Source organism: Anthonomus grandis, chromosome 1 (assembly GCF_022605725.1).
Source record: "Anthonomus grandis grandis chromosome 1, icAntGran1.3, whole genome shotgun sequence".
NCBI lineage: Eukaryota > Metazoa > Arthropoda > Insecta > Coleoptera > Curculionidae > Anthonomus > Anthonomus grandis.
The window spans coordinates 39476918-39502261 of record NC_065546.1 but is presented as its reverse complement, the minus strand read 5'-3'; the positions used below and the strand labels follow the sequence as shown (position 1 = coordinate 39502261).

Below are 25344 nucleotides of genomic sequence, written 5' to 3'. Positions count from 1 at the left end.
AAACAAGTCACACCAATGCCTAAAAACAATTTTTCTTTGACAATGACATTAGAAACAGGAATAGCTTTGGTTCAGCAATTCTTCAATATTGTTGTGACAAGGCATTGTTGATGATCAATGATCAATGCAAGTTGTTATGATGCGAAAATTTTCTATAGTGAACATATCTCACGTTTATCCCAGGTATTTCAGGCAATTGTAAACAAATAGTGATGAATAAAGTAAATGAGAGATTATTTTGGTTCACAGTATTCGTTCAGTTATCAAGTATTTGACTATTTTGTTGAGTGACTATGGAATGCCTAACAATAAATAAAAAAGGTGAAATGGTCCTTATCTATGGTGAATCTGAACGGAATATTAATAGAGCCATTGAACTGTATACCATGCGACATCCTCAACGGCGACTTCCATCGCAAGCATCATTTTATCGTGTAGTGAACCACTTTATAGAAGATGGAGTGTAAGAACGATAAACCGATCACGAAAGAGAAGCATTATCAGTCAAAATAATGAAATTGCCGTATTAGCTGCAGTTGCCCATAATCCTGGAGACAGCTCACGATCAATTTTTTCTGCTTCTGGAATCTCCAAAACAAGGGTCCTGAGAATTTTGAAACCCCACAAGTTTCATCCGTATCACTTGTCGTTACATCAAGAGCTTCACGGGAATGATTTCCAAAATCGAGTGTTGTTTTGTGAATGGGCCCAAAATCAGTTGCATGAAAATAACAATTTCTTTCTGCGCGTCTCATTCACCGATGAAGCTTAATTTACAAATTATAGTGTAGTTAATCGTCATAGCATGCATTACTGGGCAATTGAAAATCCCAGGTGGTTTCGAGCGATAGAACATCAGCGGCCATTGTCTGTGAATGTCTGGTGTGGCATCATCAATGATAAAGTCATAGGACCTTATTTTAATGATTGTGTCCTTACAGGCCAAAAATACCGTAATTTTTTGCTGGAGATTCTACCAGTATTTTTAGAAGATGTGTGTTTTAAAGTGAGACTAAATATGCGGTACCAGCATGATGGTTGTCCTGCACATTATTTACGCGTTGCGCGTCAAGTGTTGGATCGTGACTTCAATGGACGTTGGATAGGTCGCGGTGGAGCAGTCCACTGGCCGCCACGGTCACGTGATTTGACGCCCTTAGATATTTTTCTATGGGGTTATTTGAAGGAGATCGTATATCGCGATCCACCAACGATACCCGAAAATATGATGAAGCTGCGAATTACGGAGGTTTGCGGGCAGATAACTCCACAGATGCTGCACTCTGTTCATCGATCATTTAGAAAGCGAGTCGAAAAATGTATAGAAGTGGAAGGTCAACACTTTGAATATTTATTGAAATAATTTTCTGACTTTTTTTGTTTCAATTTCTTTTATTTGAACTTTGTACGTTTTATTTTCAAGTTTTCGATTCTGTTTTGATAATGAAATTCTATCATAAGATACTTTCACTCCTTTTGATAGATCGTCAAATACTACCTACAAGGGCAAATGTCATTGTCAAGGAAAAAATCGTAAAAGAATCAAGAATTAATATCTTGAAAAATAGAGGTTTCTATGCAAAAAAGTGAAGTTGACCTTCATTTGAACTTGTAGACGTCCACTCAAGGTCAAACCAATGGCGTCATTTTATGGCCCCCTGGAAACGATTCAAACTTCACATGAAACATTTTCTGGATACACGTTTAGTTTTCGAGATATTGCGATGTCTCAAGTTAAATGGACCACCCTCTTTAATAGGTAATCATTTCGAACAGATATGCATAATATTAACATAAAAAGAAAAAAATATCTTAGCACCTCCTATATGCATAAAACTGTTTTTTTTTTAAAGAAGTTTTCATTATATCAGAGAATTTAAAAATCTTCGAATTAATAAAGAAATTAGATGTTTGTTAATTTGTTAAATAATATTATATAACTTACAAGACGGTTTGTTTGTGCAACTTAAAATTAATAAAATCAAAATAAAAGTAGTTTGTAAGTTAATTGCAGTTAAAAAAAATAATTATTCTTATTATTTTTCTGAACACAAGAATTTTTGTGGAAGTGCACCATTCCAGGTGAACTACTCCTTGGAATTTTCTGTAATTATAAAGCAGTCTATTTGTTTTTCTGAAACGTATAAAATTATTTTAAAAAATGTATACATTTTTGGTGATTCACTAGAACAATCTTGGTTCTAGATGTATACAAATATTTTTCTAAATACCATAAATTAAAGTATTCATCAGTGTTATTTTTATTATATGTATTTGTTTAACTTAATATACCAGAATATGTACGCAATTTTATTATATACACTTAAATATTCTGTCACCATTTTTATAATTTCTTTACTTATTAAAACCATTAACCTTTTGCTTTCTGGTAAGACAGTTTTTGACCATTTCGACCACGTAACAGTCAATTTCTTAATATATAAAAAAAGTTCTTCACTTTATATATGCCTTGGGTCATCCTTTAGCAAGTCGTTGACCAAAAAAAAAAATCTTCGCACATATTTCCAAGGTAAACGGCTCATCTTCGATGTGCTCGTGCCGCGACAGATCACATTATGGTATCCCCAAATAGAACGAACAGTAGTACCACTTTCCAGCAATAAGCGCAAACTGATCATTAAATATAAACAAATGCGATGACAAATATAATGCGACGACACCGTTTCGCAATCGCCGATCGATAGGTCAATTGATATTGTGCTGTGATTTCTGTCATTTTGGAAAGGTCGATATTTGTTTTGGCAATTTTTTTCAACTTTGATTTTTTTATGATTTGATGAACACTGATTATATCATACGAGACGAGGGGAAAGTATTTCTCATCTTATTACAAGAGATGGTATCGAGGAGCAATAGAATACATTTAAAGGTAAATGAGTTATAGTAGAGTAATAAAGACATATCTTTGCATACATGTCTTTTTCCAGCCCATTGAGATGTGGATATAAAAGAAAATTAATTGCTTCAACTTTAGTTGGATAAACACCAACTCACTAATATATACTTTCAGATATGTTTAATTTAAAAGATAAATTTAATTAAGCTTTTTCTCAGTCGTGCCAAAAAAACAGTATTAAACTCTCCTGGGTTAGTGACTTTTCTTACGTGGTTAACTTACAAATAAAAATCAATTTCTTGGCAATTGCTTGATTTATTTGCTTTCAAAAAGTAAAAGGTGCCCATTTTAATTAACATATCATCGCAATCTGACATAGAAATCTTAACAATACACACGTCTGCCTAAAGAAATATATGTAAATGCCATATTATTAGATCCTATAATCGATAAAATCTCTAAACAATATCGACGATAATAACAGTAATCGTATATGACATATTATATGTTTTTCATTTTAAGCGGAAAATACGCAATAAAGCCGCGAGTAAAAGTAGAAAAACTTGACTAAATGGTTTGATCAATTGACGTGTTATGAAATACGTTAAGATTTTATGTCCAAAAATAGGCGAAGATTCAAGGTAAACTCAAATTAAACTTTTTCCATTATCATGTTTATGGGAATGTAAATTTATGTTAACAGAATGGGTATTATAGAGATTTGAAAAATAAACAACCTTTTGCGAGGAATTTGACATACCGTGTATTATAATTTTTTAATTAATATTGATTATATGATTTTTAAAATTTAAACTGTTTATTTAATGCGACACTATTAGCTTGGTTTACATGAAAGGTCTTAGATCGGAAATTTATAACGATCAATAAGATGATGATATTATTGATAATTTGTTTATGTTTTTCCTATAATCCAGATTCGGCTATTTTTACTCACAAAATGGTGTATTTGAAAATGTTATCGATTTGTAAAATCATTTTTTTCTTTTTCCTATAACTATATTATATAAACATGATTTAAAATAGTTCATGATTTTATTATTTTTACATATTAAAATATTTTTTTTCTACATATCATCGTTTGATCGTTGAAAGTTTTGTTTTTTTGTGAACTTGTTTTTAAATATAAATTATGTAATTCATTAAAAAATTACATTCTTAAAATCTAGCGTTAAGAAGTTTCATAATAATCATTGGAATTAATATAAAAATACATTTTGTGTTTACATGTATCTTTTAAATAATAATAATTTTGCTCAGTAATTTTGAATAGAAATCGCATTTCAATTATTTGGCTTAATAAGAAACTTAATTCTTATAATTATTATTATACAGTGCGAATCTGTAACTTGGAATAAAGGATGCAGTTAAAAGAATTGAATTTTGTGAACAATTTATGGAATTAATGCAGAAAAATAATCTTATTACAGAAAACATTCTCTTTTCTGATGAGTCGACATTTATGCTGAACGAAGAAGTAAATCGTCAAAATTGCCGTTATTGGGAACAAGTCCATTTTGGATGAGGCAAGGCCACACTCAGAAAAAATAAATGTTTGGACAGTAATTCTACGTCATCAAGTTATAGGCCCAATTTTCTTCGAAGAAAATTTAAATGGAACAAGGTACTTACAAGAAGAACTAATTCCAAATCTAGCTGTTCTATTCCCTGATCCAATAGAAGGTGATATGCCAAATAGAAACATCTGGTTTCAGCAAGATGATGCGCCTCCCCATTTTGCAAGACCTGTTCGAAACTATCTGGATACTATTTTTCCAGGCAGATGGATTGGCAGGAGAGGACCTTTTGAATGGCCACCAAGATCACCCGATTTGACCCCGCTGGATTTTTTTTCCTATGGGGATATTCGAAATCCAAAGTTTATGTGACCAAGCCGGCCAATATTGAGGAGTTGAACACTAGAATAAGGCAAGAGTGTCGAAACATTTCTCCAGAAGGCATAAGACACATTCAAAATGAATTTGTAGTACGTTTAGGGCATTGCCAAATAGTAAATGGCTTACATTTTGAACACATATTAAAGAAAAAGATTTAAAAGAACCCTCTTTAAGTTTATGAAATACGTTTTCTTTAACGCTCTGTATCTTAAAAAAAATCGAATAAAGGTATGGCATATGATACATCAAAATGTTTGGAATTTTGTGGGGAATCCAAAAATACATGGCACATCCTATATAAAAAGTTTTTATTGTAAAAAATGCACAACTTACAATCTCAATTGGCGTGTCCGAGCGTTTTTCCGAACACACCCCTATTTATTTATTATCGAATTTATTCCAAGTTACAGATTCGCACTGCATACAGGGTGATTCAAAATTGAGTGCAAAGCTTTCAAGGGCGTATTTACCAGCCAAAAATAAGAACTTTTTTTTCATATAAACGCATGTCCTAACTTGCGTCCTAATATGAAAAAAAGTTCCTATTTTTGGCTGGTAAATACGCCCTTGAAATCTTTGCACTCAATTTTGAATCACCCGCTAGATCTTTATATCTCTACAATAATTATAACTTTGGTCAATGCTTATTACAAAACAATTAAATTTTTATGAATTATTTTTTTAAATTATTTTTTCATAAATTTGATCATGATTTGACATTTTTCTATTTATTCATTAAAAACTGAAGTTTTTATGCATCATCACTATTTTAATTTTTTTTTCTGTAATAATTTAAAAATACACCTGTTTATTGTATGCCAATTCATAGCATGACTTTATATAAAACCACATTTTTAGCATTTGACATATTTTTACTTAAATTATTACAGTTATTATATGTTACAGTTATTATATATAGTTATCATATTATATTAATATTAATCCTACATGTTTCAGACATATAACATGTCCATCATCAGGGATAGTATAAAAGAAACAAATTAAGGGGTTCTGTCAATACATCTATGAGATCTGTAAGATGTATTATATATAAAACGAATTTCAGATCTTGATCTATATATCAGCCCAGGATTTTTTACTTCAGCCTTAAATTCAACACGATCATTATTAATGGATATTAAGTGAGAATAATAGGTTTCAATTTTTTTTCTATTTGCTTTACTCCCAAATATTATGAACTACTGTTTTATTATTTAGTTTTAAACAATTTATTTGAGAAATCGGCGATTTTGCTAAGGTCATAATTAATAGCTGCAACGGCCTGCTCGCTTTCCCCACAACTAAATGATAAGTACCCTTGTATATCATTAGCGAAGCTGTGATTTGAGCATGATGTTAGTGCAGACGAAAACTTAAAGGTGTAAATTAAAAATAATTTCGATGCCAAAACAGAACCTTGAGCCACGCCTTTTGTTATTTTTAAAAAAAATGACATAACGCCCGCATTTTCCATCGCTTGATCCCTGCCAGTAAGATAATTGCTAAGTAATTCTTACGACCCCTGTCATAATCCTATGTAACTTAATATAGATAACATTAAATCATGATTCAAGGTATCAAATGCCCTCGAATAATCCAGTAAAAAGGGAGCAGTTATTAACCCTTTATCAGTTGATTTTATTATGTCATCTGTAATGCTCAACAATGCAGTGTTACAACTCCTAAAACCCGACTGATTCTGGGGCAAAATCTTTGTCGCATCAAGAAAAGAATTGGAGCTGTTTATCTAAAATTTTTTCAAATATTTTCGAAAGGGTGGGGAGTATTCTAATTGGTCTGATGTCATTTAAAGAGAATGGATTGGAGTTCTTAGGCAAAGGAATAATTTTTGCTTTTTTCCACATACTTGGGAATACTGAATTTTTAATGCAGTGGTTCATAATATTTGTTTATTTATTTATTTATTTACTTACATCACTCAACAGAGAAACTCCAATAATAGAGTGGAAACGATGTATATAAACATGAAATCATCTTATTAAAATAAAATTAATATTACAGATATGATAAATTATTATTAAATATATAAAAAGAAGAAAACAAGATTATCTAAACTAAGCGAATTCTTTTAATTTCGGCTAGGCTACAGTTAAATATATCGCATTGATTCTGTATAGAGTTATATGTATTGCAAGCCCTACGTATAGGCGAAAATTTTGTAATATTGGTTCGAGGTATTGAAAGGTAAAAAGTTTGAGAACTGCGAGCTGATAGCCGAGGAGTGTGTAAATTTAGAACTTGATCTCTTGCGAGTCAGTTACGCCATTAATTAATTTATGTAAGAACTGTAAATCTGCCGAATCCCTTTTTTCCTGTAAAGATTTTACCTGAAATCTTTCAAGTAAACGATCATGTGAGAAGCCGATTTCCGGGTACACTCTTTCGCATTTAAACCAAAGGAATTTAAGAAATTTTCGCTGTATATTTTCAAGCTCTTGAATATGGTTTTGATAATGTGGCGACCAGAGTTGGGAAGAATATTCCAAAATTGAACGAACATAGGTAAAGTACAGGAGTTTAATGCTAGAGATATTCTCAAAGAATGGAGAGTTCCTGATAACAAAACCCAGCATTTTATAACATCTTTTTATGATATCTTCGATATAAAAACTAAATGAAAGTGAGCTATCAAAAATGACTCCCAAGTCTTTGAAGTGGGTTGATCTTGGTAGTATCACTTTATCAATTTTGTACTGGTAAGTAACACAGTTCTTTTTTAAGGAGTAGGAGACTACACAGCATTTAGAGGCAAGTTGTTATTCTTGCACCATTCATTCACTGCGTTAATGGCTGCTTGGAGATTAATGCAGTCCTTAATAGTATCAATTCTACAGTATAATTAATTATAATCACAGTATAATAAGCTGTTTACTTCTAGGTCCTTAGAAATGGTATTAATAAATGAGTTGAAAAGTAGAGGTCCCAATATGGAACCTTGTGGTACGCCTGAGGGAGCGACTATTTCAGGTGAGCTGTGTCCAAAGCATTCAACATGTTGAGGACGTTTAGTGAGATAAGAAGAGATCACAGAAGTTAAACGAGATGAAAACCCAAATTGGTCAGAAAGATTTGATATAAAAGTGGAATGGTCAAAACGGTCAAAAGCTTTAGAGAAATCTGTATAGACTACATCAACTTGAGAATTATCATTTAGAGATTCAGAAATAAATTCCGTGATCGTAATCGTAATAAGATTGCACAAGACATGGCAGTAAAAATGGCATACATAAGTTGATGGTACGGATATTTATCCCATCGATTCCCGTGGCTTTAATTTTTACACTTTTTATAGCGTTTACCAATATCCGTTTCATTAATACAAGCAAAGCTAAAATTGAAGTATTCTTGAATTGAATCTGTTATTTGGATAAAAGTTCATTTATTCTTGATCGGGTTGTAGGTCGAGAATTGATTTGATTAAATTGTTATTTATTTAGCTAACATCATTCAAAGAATCTGCAAGATTTGAGGCGCATTTTTTCGTATTACCAACATTTAAGAGTTTTAATTTAGCCCAAAGGTCTTTAGAGTTTTTATTATAATTTAAGGAAAAAATATGCTATTTTTTCTTGTCTTATTGCCACTGTGACCACATTTCTAAGACATTTATAATTATTTCAGTTTGCTTGATCAGGATATTTTCTGTGAGGTGTCGGTAAGCCATGGTGAGTAGAATTGTTCCATCAATATTGTTAATAGAAAATACAGGGTGTTTCAGAACTATGGGATCAAACTTCTGGGGCCTGTTTAGTGCAACAGAAGAATCCATTTGCGTATAGGAACCCATGTCCGGAAATGCGTCACTACGCCACTACGGCCCTAAGACGCGTTAAAATTTATAAAAAAACATTAATTACCTAAATAGGATCTGCTGCATTTCTTTTTTCCTTTTGTACATGATACCATAACAACAATTGTTTAAAATCAACGCTTATCAATGTCAATTCTCAATGTCATGTTTAAAAATTTTATAGCGTACAATTTTTAAACATTTATTGCTAATGGAAATATTTACCAATCAAGAATTGGCGGATATGCATTTGGCATACGGAGCAACAAACTGCAATGCACGAGCAGCTTCGCGGTTGTATCATGAATTTTAACCCGAACGACAGCATCCTGGATACAAAAAGTTTATTGCGGTTCATCGGCGGCTCGCTAAGACAGGCATGCTTAAGACCAAGATGCATGATACTGGTGTTGCTCGAACCGTAAGAACGGTCGAATTTGAAGAAGAGGTGCTTCAGCGAGTTGCCGATGAACCATCAAATAGCACACGTGACGTCGCTAAAAATATGAATACGAGTAACGCTTCTGTCTGGCGGGTACTACACGAGCAACAACTCCATCCTTACCACTTTCAGAAAGTTCAAGGCATGTCTGCAGCCGATTATCATTCTAGAGTTCAATTTTGTCGATGGCTTCTGGATCACATCATTGCACAACCAAATTTTTTACGATATGTTTTGTGGACCAATGAAGCCTCTTTCACAAGAGATGATATTTTTAATAGTAGGAATAGCCATGTTTGGGACGAAGAAAATCCTTATGCAATTTTTCCAAGAAAACATCAGAATCGTTGGTCTGTCAACGTATGGGCAGGCATTGTTGATGATTATTTAATTGGGCCATACCTTCTACCGGAACGGTTAACAGGACCTATTTATCTGCGTTTCTTGGAGGAAGTTCTCCCAGAACTCCTTGAAAATGTTCCACTAAACGTTAGACAGCAAATGTGGTTTCAGCATGATGGAGCGCCGGCTCACTTTGCTGTACAAGTACGCGAGTATTTGGCTCAGCAGTTTGGGCACCGTTGGAATGCCAGAGGTGGAGTAGTTTCTTGGCCTCCTAGGTCACCCGATTTAACGTCGCTCGATTTTTTCTTGTGGAGACATGTAAAGTCTTCTAAATGTAGTCTACAAAACTCCAGTAGAATCAGAGCTAGACTTAATTGGACGAATAACAGCAGCATTTGAAATCATTCAAAACGAGGATCAAATTTTTAGTGTAGTCCGCCGAAATCATATTTGGAGTTTAAATCGGTGTATTGAGGTTGGAGGAAGACATTTTGAACAATTGTTGTTATGGTTAAAAATAAATGCATTCGGTTAAAAATAAATGCATCAGATCCTATTTAGGTAATTAATATTTTTTCTAAATTTAATCGCGTCTTAGGGCCGTAGTGGCGTAGTGACACATTTCCGGACATGGGTTCCCATACTCAAATGGATTCTACTGTTGCACTGAACAACCCCTAGAAGTTTGATTCTATAATTCTGAAACACCCTGTATATTATTCCAAGATATTGACCTCAGTTCAGCCGAAAAATTATAATTGAACAATTTAAAATTTCTCACAGTTTTAAAATAAAATTTATTTTTTTCTCTTTTAATGTTTGAATATTTAAAATTAACTGATGGTCACTCCGACCCTCATGCAGCACCTCAAATTTTAAGACTAGATGATGAATGTTTGTGACAAACTAATCCAAAGTCTTTCGTTATTCTAGTTGGTTGGTTAACTAATTGATAAAGTCCGAGCCCCTCAAAAAAATTGAAGACAAACTTTGAGTTATGCTTAAGAAGATCTACATTGTAATCTTTAAGAAACTCCAAGTTTTTTAAGTCTTTAAGAAACTCCAAATATTCATGCCTTAATAATTCCATGTTAAAAAATATATTCCTTGTTAAAAAAAAACTAATTTTTATCCACAACTTCTTAATATCCTTAGCCGTTTGCAGCACCAAACAGGGTATGGATTTTATAACGTAGACACCACCATTCATACCCCTATCCCAACGAAATAAATTTTACCCCTCAACGTAAGCCTGCTCGTTAGGGTTTTGTCGAGTTTTCTTGAGAGAATGCAACTTTTAAAATGACAAAAATGCAAGTGTGCAAAACTTATTTTATTTGACATATTTGGTAAGCCGATTATAATACATTATATAGTACTGAAAAAAAATGTAAATAGCTTTTTTTTAACTTCTAGTTAAAGGAAAAATTTGCCTATGGAGCAATAAACAAATAAATAAATATTTAATATTATAGGTGTCGCACTTAAATTTAATATATTTTTTTTTAAATATAAAATACTGATAAAAATGAATGATTTGCAATGCCAATAAGATGAATGTTCAGGGAAATAAGCTACCTATCAACAATTAAAAAAGCAGTCTATGAGATATTTACCTATGGGGTATTTTGTGCGTGTAATCCGCATTTCTTCAATCAATTTTGACAATATTTTTTTCTATGATCATATCTTAGCATTATTGATATTTTAATAGTGCTTTCCTCTAATTATTATGAAAACTTATTTTTGTATTACTCATGTTGATAAAAACAACATATTTTCATGATTTAACTCAAAATTAATTCTGTAATGATTTCTGTAATCTCATATTTTTTCTACAATAGGATTTCATTTATTAAAACATTCTACTTAAGAAAGATAATTTATGTTTTGATTGAAATTTTGACTTAAAACGTCCTCTACTTAGACGTAAAAAATCTTACAAATCTTAAATTTCTCGACTTAAATAAGCAAAATGATTATACACTTACTATATCCAATATTTTGCGTACTAATTCATTTTGTTATATAACGAAGCATGTCAGATATAAATTGAAGATACACATATTTTTAATTAGCCTAAGTAATAATTACATTTTATACTTAAAAAAATAATAAGTTTGAAGTAACGTAACGGCAATATGCACTTTAATGCATAATTCCAATTTTCGAATTCCGTGAAACCATTTCTCGCGGTATTACCTCACCTCTCTTTTTCGAGTATATCCACTTCCTGTCATAATATAATTATTTTTAATTTTTCTGCAAACTAGACCGCGGCTCTTAAGCTGGTAATGGACGGTACTTTTACTCGCTATTACTTCATTTGTACAAAATGCCACCCACTTTAAAGCGTTTGTTTACTTAAGCTAAATGTACCTTTTTCTCTCAGTGGTGCCGTGATTTAATATTCTAAACAAAAGTGTTTTTGTAGTTAACGTTTCGGCATAATTATGATTTCTTCAGGGTCAGTATTTTAGTTAAAGATGTACAAATTGATTTTGAAATGCTCAGAACAATAGTTGTTATTATTTTATTTATGAAACGTTGATACAAATATATTTTAATGTTAAATACGAGACGACACTTACCGTTTATTTCCCTCAAAGTCCTCAAGCTCAACTCTCAAAGAATATTCCTCGTTATTAGTCAGCATGTAAATATTCTCATTTCCCAGCCAAAACTCCTTTGCGGGATCTCCAAATCCGTTTTTGTAATCGTTCCAGTCTCTATTAAAGTTTTCCCGTGGTATTCCAAAGTCGTTTCTCCTTTGAATAACCTTGGGATAAATAAATAGGTGTATAAAATAACGAACTGTAATCCATTTTGGTAATAAAGTCCCATACATTTCTTACAAAAAAACAAACGACAACCAGAAGTGGAACTGGCACTATTACGTTATAGTAAACGCTAACTGGTCTAAAGCGTGAAAATACTAAAAATGTGGTAAATATGGTAAAAACATGTTCTGATTCTCGGTCTGAAATCGATAAATTACTCTTGTGTTACATTTTTTTCCCATTCGTATGACAGCTTAACCGACGTGGATATATTGGCGAAATAATATTACGACTGTTAACTAATTTATCGCGGTTTGCGGTTTCTTAATTTGAATGCGTGCATTTTTTATCGTTAATTGACATGAAAGCATTTAAAATAGTTAAATTAGTGCCAATAAATTTTCATATTAAACTCGATAAGACACTTTAAAAATTTTCTATATTATAACTGTTACAATGTTTCGTCAATACTTAATAATTACACTTTCACACGTTCCTTTATGTTATTCAATTTTACTGTTAAAAACTGACGCATTTTCGGTTTTCTTTAAATTAAATTTTCAGATATTTTTTTCTTAAACTTAGTATTTATTCATTAATTTTACCATGATATACTATGTTTATAAGCACGAGCCATAATTATATTCCTAAACATGCTTAGATGAAGTTTTTTTTTGTGAGAAATTTATCCGTTAATGTTGTTTGAAATTAAAATTAATTTTTATTGATATTACAGAAGTGCAATAAATTTTTCACAAAAGCTAAGAGTTTTTTTATGAATAATATTAGTTATTCATAAGATAAAAATTGTAAAAATAAAATAATATTTAATATTGGGGAATTGTTACTCCTTACACACTTCTATATTAATTTTATTAATTTTTGATCTCGAGATTTTAGGAAATTTACTTTTTAAATTTCTCTTATTTATTCATTATATTTTTTAAAGCAACTTATTCTAGTTTTACACTTTTTCTTACATAAGTCAGTTTTACAGTTGGAAGCTGAAGATTTTTTTCGGGATTTATTTATTAAATTCACATTTAAATTGTTACAGTGTTATATTTTAATTGTTACTTTTACCATAATACATAATTTTATAATATTAATAATAATAATAATAATAATAATAATCTTTATTTAGCATAAATAGCTACATACAAAAACAACAAATTTCCCAAAAACTAATAATAATTAAAATAAAAATACATATAATATTAATATTAATGTTCATAAACCTAATTCAACAACATATTTAGTCAGTAAGAGTACCATAAATGTAAGGAATAAATATCAAATGCTGGGTATCGCGATCCCCGACATTTGCAACGCCCCGGTTTTACCAGGAACAGCAGCATACCGGTTATCCAAAGAATACCGCATTATTCCGGTCCGACTAAACATTGTCATGTCGGCGACCTAAGCACCCCGCCACCAAAACTGGTTCAGAAGTTATTAAAAATTATCACATACATAACCCTCTTACTAATTTTACAATAATATTATTAATTAATTAATATACCCTTATAAATTAATTAATATACGCTTATTGTGTTTGCAGTGCTCGCAAATAACCATAAAATGTTACGCCAATAGGTGAATCTCGGTCATGAGATTAATTTACCTATGGGCTGGTGAAATAGATCGAATACAGGGTGTCCTGGTTTTTTTGGAGAGACCATGTCAAATTCCGGTTAATTCATGAATACTTTTTCAGTATCACGGTTGTTCCATGGATAGCAAACACAGCTCTTCTGCCACCCACAAACACCTCATCATTGTTCTCACTTCACTACAATATTTATCTGCACATATATTAACTATAATAATTCAAGCCACATACTAAAATTAAACTTAAAATAAGTGTTAAACTAAAATAGTGATCCTAAACAACATACTATAAAAAAAAACCAAATGAAATAAAAAAAAAACAATTAGGCAAAGGTAACAAAAATCCTAGGACAATATATGTGCCCTAACCAGCCTTTTAAAATTATTTACCGAATCACAGTCTCTTATGCTTGTTGGTAATCTATTAAAATCTTGTAAGCCTCTCTGTAGGACAGAATTTAACATCTGGTTAGAGTTACACCTATCGATCAGTATGAAATTGTTACAGTTTCGAGTTTGATAATGATGAACATCTCTAAAAAAACTTCACCTTCTTACAAATATATGATGGTAACATATTACTTTTAACTTTATACCAAAAAACATAGATGCTAAACATAATTTTTTGCTTAACAGACATCATATTCAGGACGTTATGCATCATTACGATTGGTGTATATCTATTGCATTTCAAAATAGTTCTCATTGCTCTGTTCTGTACAAGCTGCAACTGTTCAATTTTAAAGTTTGATAAATTGTATAAAATTGTTGAGCAAAATTCAAGATGCGGAGCTGCAATGCTATTATACAGTAATAGTTTTGTAGCCATTGATAATTGTTTTCCTACTCTTGCAATGAAACCAATTTTTTTGGAAAATTTTTTAGTTATGTAATCAGCGTGTGCATAAAAATTTAAGTTACAATCAAATATTACTCCCAAGTATTTAATTTGACTCTCATATTCTATCTTTTCATTATTTACCACAATGTTAATATCTTTCACATCGATGTGCATTAATTTGCTCTTTTTCCCAAATAAACAAAATTTCGATTTTGATGTATTTAAACAAAGACTATTACTGCAAAGCCATTTAAATAAATTAGATAAATCATTATTAAGAATTATTTGCATTTCATTTAGATCCCTCCTGATTAAATAAATCATAGTATCATCAGCAAAAAGCTCTATTTTACAACCACTTATAACATTGACGATATCATTAATATATAACAGAAATAACAGGGGACCTAAAACAGTTCCCTGAGGTACTTCATATTCGTTTATTAGTAATTCTGACACACTGTTTTTAAACTTGACTTTTTGCGACCTGTTTTGTAAGTAAGATTTAAACCACATTAAAACTTTATGTTTAATACCCATCTTTGCCAATTTTTTTAACAGATTAGCTCTATTTACCATCTCGAATGCTCTCTTAAAATCGAGAAATACAGCCAGAACAAATTTGCCCTTATCCAGTTCTTTCAAGAAGGTATCGCATATATTAATTACAGCAGATTCACATGAGTGACGCTCACGAAAACCTGATTGATTTATCACGAAAATATCGTTAGAATCACAGTATTCTTGTAGTTGTTCTTTCACAGCAATTTCTAACACTTTCTCATTAACCTCCACGGTATTTATTGGTCTAAACTCATTGTGGGAAATAGTATTTAGTACTCTTGGTACAGGGATTATTGTTGACACTTGCCAAGCCTCTGGAAATACTCCGCTCGAGAGTGATGTATTTACTATATTTAAAAGTCGATTTCCAGCCACACTACATACATCACACAAAACCTTTTTTGAAATTCCATTTTCTCCGCCTCCGACATTCCTCTTGTTTTTCAGAATTTTCTTTAATTCAGTTAGGGATATTTCTTTAAAATTTGAGTACTCCGGATATTAAATATTAGGGGGATTGACAAAGGTGTCATAGGAGAGAGAATAGTTTGGAATATTATTGATAATATCAATAATACTATTTATAAAATATTTATTCAACTTTGTTGCAATTTGTAATTCATTTGAAATCATTTGGTCATCAAATTTAATTTCGTTTGGTAATAAAGTATTTTTTCTAGGAAGTAACTTTTTGAGGTTTTTCCACATTTCTCGCGGATTTTTTTTATTTTCATCAATAACTTCTCTAAAATATTTATCTTTTTCATTTTTAATTTGATTAGCAATTAAGTTTGGAAACTCTTTTGTATGACCCATCATCTTTTTCTACAACAGACCTAACATATAACTTATCTCTTACATTCATTCTCTCATGGATATCAAACGTAATCCAATCTTTTTGCAAATATTTCTGTTTAAGAACAATGGTTTTATTTGGGCACATAGAATTTAATATATTTGTGATACTATCAACAAAAATATTTGCCAAAATATTCACATCCGCATTATTATTTGGCGATTCAGTATCATAAAGATAATCATGGAATTGGTTAACATTGTAGCTCTTCATACACCTACGATTAACAATCACATCACGGTTTTCATTTATTTTCAGAGCAGGATGTACAGCCAGAATACAATGATCACTTATCTTGGGTGTTAAATGAACCTTAAATGACAAATTCGCATTATTGGTCACAATATAATCAATTAATGTCTGCCTTTTATCTGTGATACGAGTAGGGGAGTCGACAATTTGAAAAAAAACCATAAAACGAAGGTTTAAGTAAATCAAAATTAAAGTCTCCTACAATAATGTTGACACCCTCAAACGCACTAACCTGATCAAGATACTCATTAAAAAACTCCACATACTTTGCATTTTCAGTTTGATGGATGTTATAAAACAGAACAAAGATATTTGACTCTTGATATTGAAAATCCTAGCGATAGACACGATACATAATTTTGAACATACTGTACATATTTTAATTTATATTTGAGATCACTTCTTATTAATGCCATGACTCCTCCAGTTCTTTTATTATCTGTCAAGCACTGTTCAATATGGTAACCATCGACATTCAACCCACACAAATCAATATCTGCACCAACATGAGTTTCGGATAAAAGCAAAAGCTGAGGCTGTCAATCGCTTACAAATACATTAATATTATCTTTATTATTTAAGGATCCCTGGCACACTTGAACCTAAGATTTCAGAATCTAATTGCTATTTAATAAATTTACCCTTTTGAATATTTTCGATTCTTTTAAGAGTTTCACAATTAGTTCTATCCCAAACCACATGATTAATATTAAGAGAAGCCATATTTTTATTCGACAACATACAATTTGAACATTTAACAAGAATACTACTACATTCTTTACTGTCATGATTTTCACTACATTTTGGACAAACTTGCTTGCAAAACTGCTTTGTGTGTAGTCTTTACTAACATGACCATATTAACAACACTTGTAACACATAATAATGCCACATTCATCGAACACAGGACAGCGATTCCATCCTATATTCATTCTTTCTTTTCCTATAATCAAACTGTATGTATTTTCATCCACCTCAAATATTAAATTAAATCTATTTCTAACAATATTTGTTCGCCGTATTACCCTCATATTAAAATTGTTTGAACTATTATTTAAATCATTTTGCTTAATTACCTTTGTTATTATATGACTGTCACTATTCACATTTTCATTTTCATTTACACCTACCACTTTAATACGTCTTTGTAACATTTTAGGTCTATCAACACTATAGCTTTCACCAAGTTTACTTTGAATTTCCGATTGGATGTTGGTAATTTCTTTTTCCGTGCCATAGTTTAAGATTAATCCACCTTTCTTTGTCGCTCTCCCCAGTGTTACTCCGATTCCGATGTCTGTCGGATTTACTTTTGTTTTTAAATCTTCCGTTATTTTTTTAATATCCTTTGGAATCGCGCCTTTCTGATTAACAACTAAGACCTTACTTTGAGTGACCGTTGCATATGATGCTTTCTCAGACACCCGTTTTTCAACAATATTATTTTTTAATTGCATACTTTTTAAATATGCAATTTCTTCTTTAAGGCTGATGTTTTCAGCCAACAGTATATCAACTTTTTCATTAAGTGCATTAGTTTTACTGACTAATAGGTCTAAGGTACAATTCATATAATCTATCAAGTTTTGGTCGATGCATACAACTCGGCTTCTTTTCCTCGATCTCTCGGCTCTGTTACTACTGTCAGTACATGTTTTACATTTCCAACTTGTTTTCTTTAAGTGGAATCCTCTTAGATCAACATTTTCACACTTTTCATGGAAAAACTCGTTACACTCCGTACACTCGATAATTCCCTTAATATCATCAAAACCTTGTTTACACTTGTAACACGTAGAACGGTGACACTCGCGTGATGCACCTCCGGTCTCCGCCATGGTCGGTGACCTTCATAGATTGAAATATTTAAGTATAACTTTTATTATTTTAACATTTATTCCATAAATTTCTTTTCAATTAAACATTATTTTTATTGAGAATTTCATTTATTAAAAGTGTAACTAAAAATAGATTCTTTATAAAAACAAAGAATTTTTGGAAATATTATTCAATTTTTTTACAGTACTTAATTTTCTAATTTGTTATTCCAGATATTCATTCGTTATACTTTCTTATTAACTTACTTTACTTTTACAAGTTTCTTTACATTAGTCAGTTTTTTAGTTGGAAGCTGAAGATTTTTTGCAGGATTTATTTATTAAATTTATATTTAAATCAAATTTTGAAGAATTTTTTTGAAATTTTGTATTTATTCGTTCATTTTACTATGACGTATAATTATACTCCTCGATATGGGTAGATTAATATGTTTATGTATTACTTTTATTATTTTTGGAAATTCGTTTGTCGAATTTAGGTCTCCATTAAAATTTATTTTTATAAGTAATTTAATAAGGACTAAATTCTTCGTAAAAATCAAGAGTTAATTCAAGTTATGTATGAGTTTTTTGTAAATTAGATCAATTATAAATTTGATCGAAATTTTTAAAGGAATTTATTCATTACCGTCATATTACCAAATTGTAAAAATAAAATATTTTTCAATATCTGGAAATTGTTAATACTAATCCATAAGTAAAATTTTATACTTTGCCGACTTACATTTCGACTTTTATTTTGAGGAATTTTGTCTTCACATTTAGTGTTTATTTATTAAATACTAAATCCAAATTTAATTTTTTTAGGTGTTTTATTTATAAAAGTATAATTGAAACTAGATTCTTCATGAAGTCTTAGAGTTTCTTGCAATTATTTTAACTTTCTTTTATATTATTATTATTATTTTCTTTTGGTAAAGTACTCTACTTAGACCAAATTAAAAAAAGCTTCTTGCTTTTAAACTACCAAATTGCAAAAACTAATTATTTTTTTATTAATAATTTTTTTTAAAATTAAATGTATACTACCATAGGTTTGTAATTATTTAATTTATTGGTTTTTTATTCACAAAATTTATTTACTTATTGATTTTATTTTCATTTAATTATAAAGAATTCATTAAATTTTTGTAAATTATATTTTTTTCTAAATTATTCAAATCATAAAGATCGTTGAATATTCAACCATAATTTCTTAGGATTAAATTCATATAGTCAAAATTGTGTTTGTATTTTTATTTTCATCTTATTTATCTGTTTTTAATTCATAGCAAATTTATTCATTAATATTGGTGATGTTATGCAGTCAATTATTCGTTAAATTAAGAAGGTCAAAATATTGAAAATTAAGGAATAATGAATTTTCGGCTAATTTATAAATGAATATAATTTTTTGAACTATAGAAAATTTATCCATCAACTTAATATAATCAAATCTTTAGAAATAAATAAATAAATATATTTTTCAATTTTTTCGAGACATATTCGAGAGGAATAACAATGAGAGATGTTTTCTTAAAAAGTAATTTTTCCCACAAAATAAATGTCCACAATCTTGTTTTAAGAGTTATACATTTCGATGAGTAATTAATTTTATTATATAATTAATTTTGATGATTAAATTATTGACTAAAAAAGTTTCCAAATCCTATAAGGCTTTCATTTTTAAAAATTACTTTTCATATTTGTGGAAATTATTAATTCAGTTTATTTGTAATTAAGATTTATTCTTATTAATATTCATTAAATTTATAATTAAAACTAGATTCTTGGAAAAATCTAAAAGTTTCTTGTAATAATTACTTTTTTAAAAGTTTTTCCTATTTAAAATTATTATTTAAAAACTAGCCATTTTAATATTGTACAATTTTCAAAAAAAAAAAATATTCTTAAATGTTGAATATCGAGTTATAAAAAAATATTGATTTTTTTTATCACACAGATTACCTTATATATTATTTTCTATAATTTTCTTAGATATATAAAAAAAAGTTCTTTATATTAAATGTATATTCTGAAAATAATGTGAAATAAGTTCCTTGACAAGAAATTTATCAATATTATTTTTATAAAATTTTTCTTCTCAATTTTAGGTAATTTTTTCGATAATATTTTCGTTAAGTTTACATAAACAAATTCATAAAAATATATTCATATTTTTTTTAATGAACACAATTTTATCTTATTAATAGACAATTTATTCATTAAATTTTGAAAATGTATAATGCATAAAAGGTATAATTTTTATTTCCATTTATTCGTTAAATTGAAAAGATCTTAAAATCGCTTGCAATGGTTAATTTTTTTGCAAATAAGGTATTAGATAACAACAATGTTAACCATGAATTATAATTTGAAATTAATAACCGCGTTAATCTTTTTAAAAAATGTAATATATCTCGTTCATTGCTAAAATTATATTTTATTCATTCGTTTTGAATTATCGAAAATTTAAATTTTTTGAATCTTTTTCAAAGATTCAATAATAAATTTTGAAGTGGCTTTATAAACTTATTTATAGCAAAAAATAAATCATATTCATTTAGACTATGTATAGGATTAAATTATCGCCAATACAGATTATATTTCTAAAGCGTGAGGTATGAGTGTATATATCGCAGAGAATTTTTTAAATTGAATTTCGGTTTTAAGACTATGTACCATTCCTGCGTCACAGCAACTATATCATCTTACAGCAGAGTAGAATGCATGGTTTGGTGACAAAAACAAAACCTTACAATGGTTGCAAAAAATGCAACATGAACACATTTTCATACATTGGCTTAGTAGGTCGCGCGTGCCATATATGCGTTACGAAAAATTAATTTTAATGAATAATTCTTTACTTACTGTCCATCCTCCGTCAGCAACTTCCTGTTCGCAATAAACCTTCAAAAACCAAAAAGTCGTTCCTCTAATTTGCAGATGATACACCCCAGAAGTTCTCATACCGGCCGTAAGGAGGTCAGCACAAGAGTAGCCCTACGAAAAGAAAAATCTTTAAACTCGGTATCTCAATCGTTTAACTCTGAGCGATTACGGTGAAATCTGTAACCGATAATACACTTACTAGAAAACGTTCGATAAATAACAAAAGACATGTATTAAGTGCAATAATTCATAATTTAACGGGAAAAATTAGATTATTAGAAACGTGCGTGTAGAAAGCTCGCGATCTCTACTTCCTCGGCAGATAATATATTATGACATTTGTGACCGTATGGTGTTACATTGTTGATCGAGAAACCATTTTATTTGTATAAATTTTGCATAGGTTGGGTTCTTTAATAGGTGGTGCACCTGCAGAGATTCATTTTTACTTTTACATAACTTGATTACCATTTCGCTTTTGGGCTATTATTACATCTGTAATAAAACGTTAGTATACAAGCAGTAAAGTAAATTATATGTAATTGAAGCTGATCTTATATTTGCAGGGCGTTTCATAATTGTTTCACATTAAATTGCAGTTTAAGTGTAAAAAAATAATTCATGGAAGTTTACTGTCTTACTTAACTGTTTGTGTCATTTTACATTTATTTATTAAAATTTCTGTTTTTTTATGAGTTTCTTAATAGTTGTTTTTTTTAATTTTATATTTTCAAAACTCATTTATCCAGTATTTCTTCTGACTTGCACCTGCAATGATTTATTTTAATCTTTACGTAACATGATTACTATTTAGCTTTTGGTTAACTGTTATTACTTCCTGCAATAAAACGTTTCTGTATGAATAGTAAATTATAGGCAATTAAAGTTGATCTAATATTTACAAGATATCTTGAAGTCTTTAAAACGTCAAATTGCAGTTGAACCATATGTTTTCTTAATTAAATGAGTTAGTCTTTTGACTTACTTAATTATTCATGTTTTTTTAATTTTTCCCTTTTAAATACAGTTTATTCATATATTTTAAGTAATATTAAGACAATATAACTAAATATTATAGTATTTTCGGTTAGTAAACAACATGTACAATAATTAATGAAAATATGTTAATTTTGTTCATTAAGTCAGACAGTTTTCTTACCTTTATGTTCATTAATTCCTTTTACATATTATTAAGAAAATTTTAATCAAAAAAAATTTTGAAAGTCTTAAATAATGAAATAATCTAAAAAATAAGCATTTTTAGATTTTAAATTCAATTTCCTATTTTTTATGATGTCCGCAAATTGCATTACCGATGTAAAATACTTCTTCTACGAATATATTATAAAATCATGCAAAAGGAGTGGTGGTAGAATTTAACATATAATTTCATGTTCTTGGTAGGTGCCAGTATTTATTCCTTAAAATCCTCCTTCTCATAAGATTACTTTTTTAATAATTATTTCTCATTTTATTTCATAAGCAAATTTATTCGTTAAAATAATATATTTTTATGATATTTGTTATCCATTTAAGCATTTAAGTTTTTCTAAATTTTATCTTTTATCTAGTTTTATTATTTAGGACTATTCAATAAATACATGTGTAGTCTAATTCCGGATATATTTTATAAAAATAATTTTTTTTTCGATATTGTTATAAGCCTTGCAAATGTAATAATTATCCAATAATTTATGGTTTTGTTAATTTAAAGTTTAATATTTAATGTATTCTTTTATTGAATTCATCCATTAATATAATGAGTAATTCAGTTCTTTTTTTTTGAGAAAACTTGTGTTGGTCATTATTTTTTAATTATTAACTAAAAGTTTTAAATCTAGCAATAATAATGTTTACCTTTTTCAGGAAATTTATTCTTTTAGTTGTTACAATTTTAGGTTTCCAAATTTTCTTATGGATGGATGGATAATCCTTTTGCAGAATCTTTTTTTTTTCCAAAATTTATTCATTATCTGCCTATTAATTACATATTAATTACATAATAATTTTTGTTGCCATTTTTGTGATATTTAAAATTTATTTACAATAAAATATATAATACAATACAATAAATTTATATATAGTAAAAAATTTTGAATTTTTTTTTAAGAGATTGCAATAAAATTAATGCAGTCAAATTTATTTAAGTTATGAAGATTTTGTTATTAGTTACAACCACTATTTTCAAAAGGCATAAAATATCTTTTTTTATTTATTTCTATTTCTTTCTTTTCTCCAGAAAATTTATTCGGATTTCAAGAAAATCTATTTAAAATAATAACACCCTATATATTATAACATTTATTTATAAGTTACTTAAGTTACTGGAGAATTTATTTATAAATTTGTATAACTGAAATATTTTTGACTATTTAATATGTGATTTAATTGTTGTAATTATTTATTTTAACTTGCTGCAAAGCCCCTTAGTTTACAGGATGAATTTCCTACTTGTTTCAAATTCACATAAGGACATCAGCAGCTATCATCTGTCATCCTAAACTCCCATGAAGGATACCACCAGTATCGTAAAACACTAGATAAAAGTAGCAAAAAGTAGTATTTCCTTTTTTAGTACATTTTACTGCCATTATTTCGCTCTTTGTTTTTTTTTCGACATTATTGCGGTCGTGCTGTTTGCTTTGATGTACTACTATTACCAAGTACTTACCATTTTTTACTTTATTGTTTATTACTATAAAGAACCACTTTCGATTTGACATTTTTTCCTTCATACCGTGAGAATAGCGGTCTGTGATTTTGGTTTTGCGGTGAATTATGTCTCGGTATATTTATAAAAAAACTATTGTCATATTTCTACTAAATTGTATCAAATGCCAACATAATTGTATGAAGTTATTATTAACAGAATTTTCTTATAATAATTTTTTTTCATTTTAAAATTATGTTAAAACCCGAGATGGTTAATAGGGGAAGGACTCCCACTGAATTCCAACATGGCGACCTCAATTATAGGTTTTATACCATTATCTGATCGATGAATGCCTATGCAACTATCTGGAAAGTAGGTAAATATTAACTTAATTCAGGTATATGCTCCGACCGGCGATAAACCACTGGGTGAGCTTGAGGAATGATGTAGTGACCTCAAGGAGTTGCTAAGGTATACCAGGTAACTTGTTCCTTAAGTTACTTTTGTTCTTGGTTGCCTAAATGCAAAGGTCGGAAAGATCGGCCCAAATAAACTGACAGAGAGGCAGGCTGATAAAGTTCTGTCAGGAAAATAAATTATACTTGGATAAACCAACACCCGCGACAACAATAATGACAGCACAGTGTAAAACCAAATTTACTGTATCATGGCAAATCAGAGATTCTGCAGCTAATTCAAAAACGAAATATCTAACATCCTAAAGGAAGTCACAAATAAATACCTTAAATCAGAAATTAAGAAGAAGAAACAATGGATGAACAGAGAAATTCTCAAGTGAATGCACAAATGCCAAGAATGGATAAATAAAAACCCAACAAAATTTAGATGCAGCTATAAAATTGGTCAGCGAAAAAATATAGAAGTGAAAGAGGACTGAATGAGGAAAAGGTATAAGGAATTTAAAGACTTACAGCGAAAACATGATGGTTTCGATCTGCATAAAATAATAAAGGAAATATCTGTAGAAATTAAGCGACAAGTATTATGTAGAATATTTAATAATAACCACCAACAAGCAAAATACATCTCCAATGAAATAGTTATATAGGAAAATTACAACCGAGACTAAATTTGCCGACTTACGAGAAGTGCCATCTACGGGCAATAATAACGAAGATCCTACCATAATTAAATTTGAACTTAAACATGAAGAATAATAAGAACCCAGGACCTTAATCCTAGAAGATTAAATTAACTTTTTATTGTGTAAGCAACAAAAATAATCCTTATTTTTGTTGCTTACACACCAGCAGTTTGATATCCTCGAAATCTAATAAACCAAATGGCACCACCAAAAAAATATTGCTATGTTTCACTTTTTACAGTCTAATGAAAAGCTTTAATTTTTCTGTTCGCTCTAAAGAAAGCCTTATATAGGCCGAAAAGTTGGTATTAAAAGAAAAAAAAAATTGAACCATTTAGATTTTAATTGATTCCACATTCAACTTAATCCATAAAAGTTAACACACTTGAACTGGGTCACGAAGACAAAACATTAAATAAGTAAATTATTATATTCATTGATGAAGAAAATTTGGATCGCTTCCTAAAGCTGTTACTCCAAATATATTATTCTGGTCACATTCCAACAGAATCGTTAGAGTTTATATTCGTTTCCATTCCAAAATCCGAATCCTCGTCAATGCAATAACTTTAAGTTGATTAGTCTAATGAGGAATGCCCTGA

General features: G+C 29.6%; 1 protein-coding gene across 3 annotated transcripts in view; it reads right to left on the bottom strand.

Annotated features, from left to right (window-relative positions):
• LOC126750254 (angiopoietin-2) overlaps positions 1-25344 on the bottom strand; it is a 204456-nt gene that overhangs the window by 18606 nt on the left and 160506 nt on the right. For all 3 annotated transcript variants that reach the window (XM_050459814.1, XM_050459820.1, XM_050459828.1), the window contains 2 exons: positions 20964-21095; positions 11963-12150 (listed from right to left, as the gene is read on the bottom strand). In XM_050459814.1, the coding sequence (XP_050315771.1) occupies positions 11963-12150; positions 20964-21095 (320 nt within the window). The remainder of the gene's footprint in view (positions 1-11962; positions 12151-20963; positions 21096-25344) is intronic.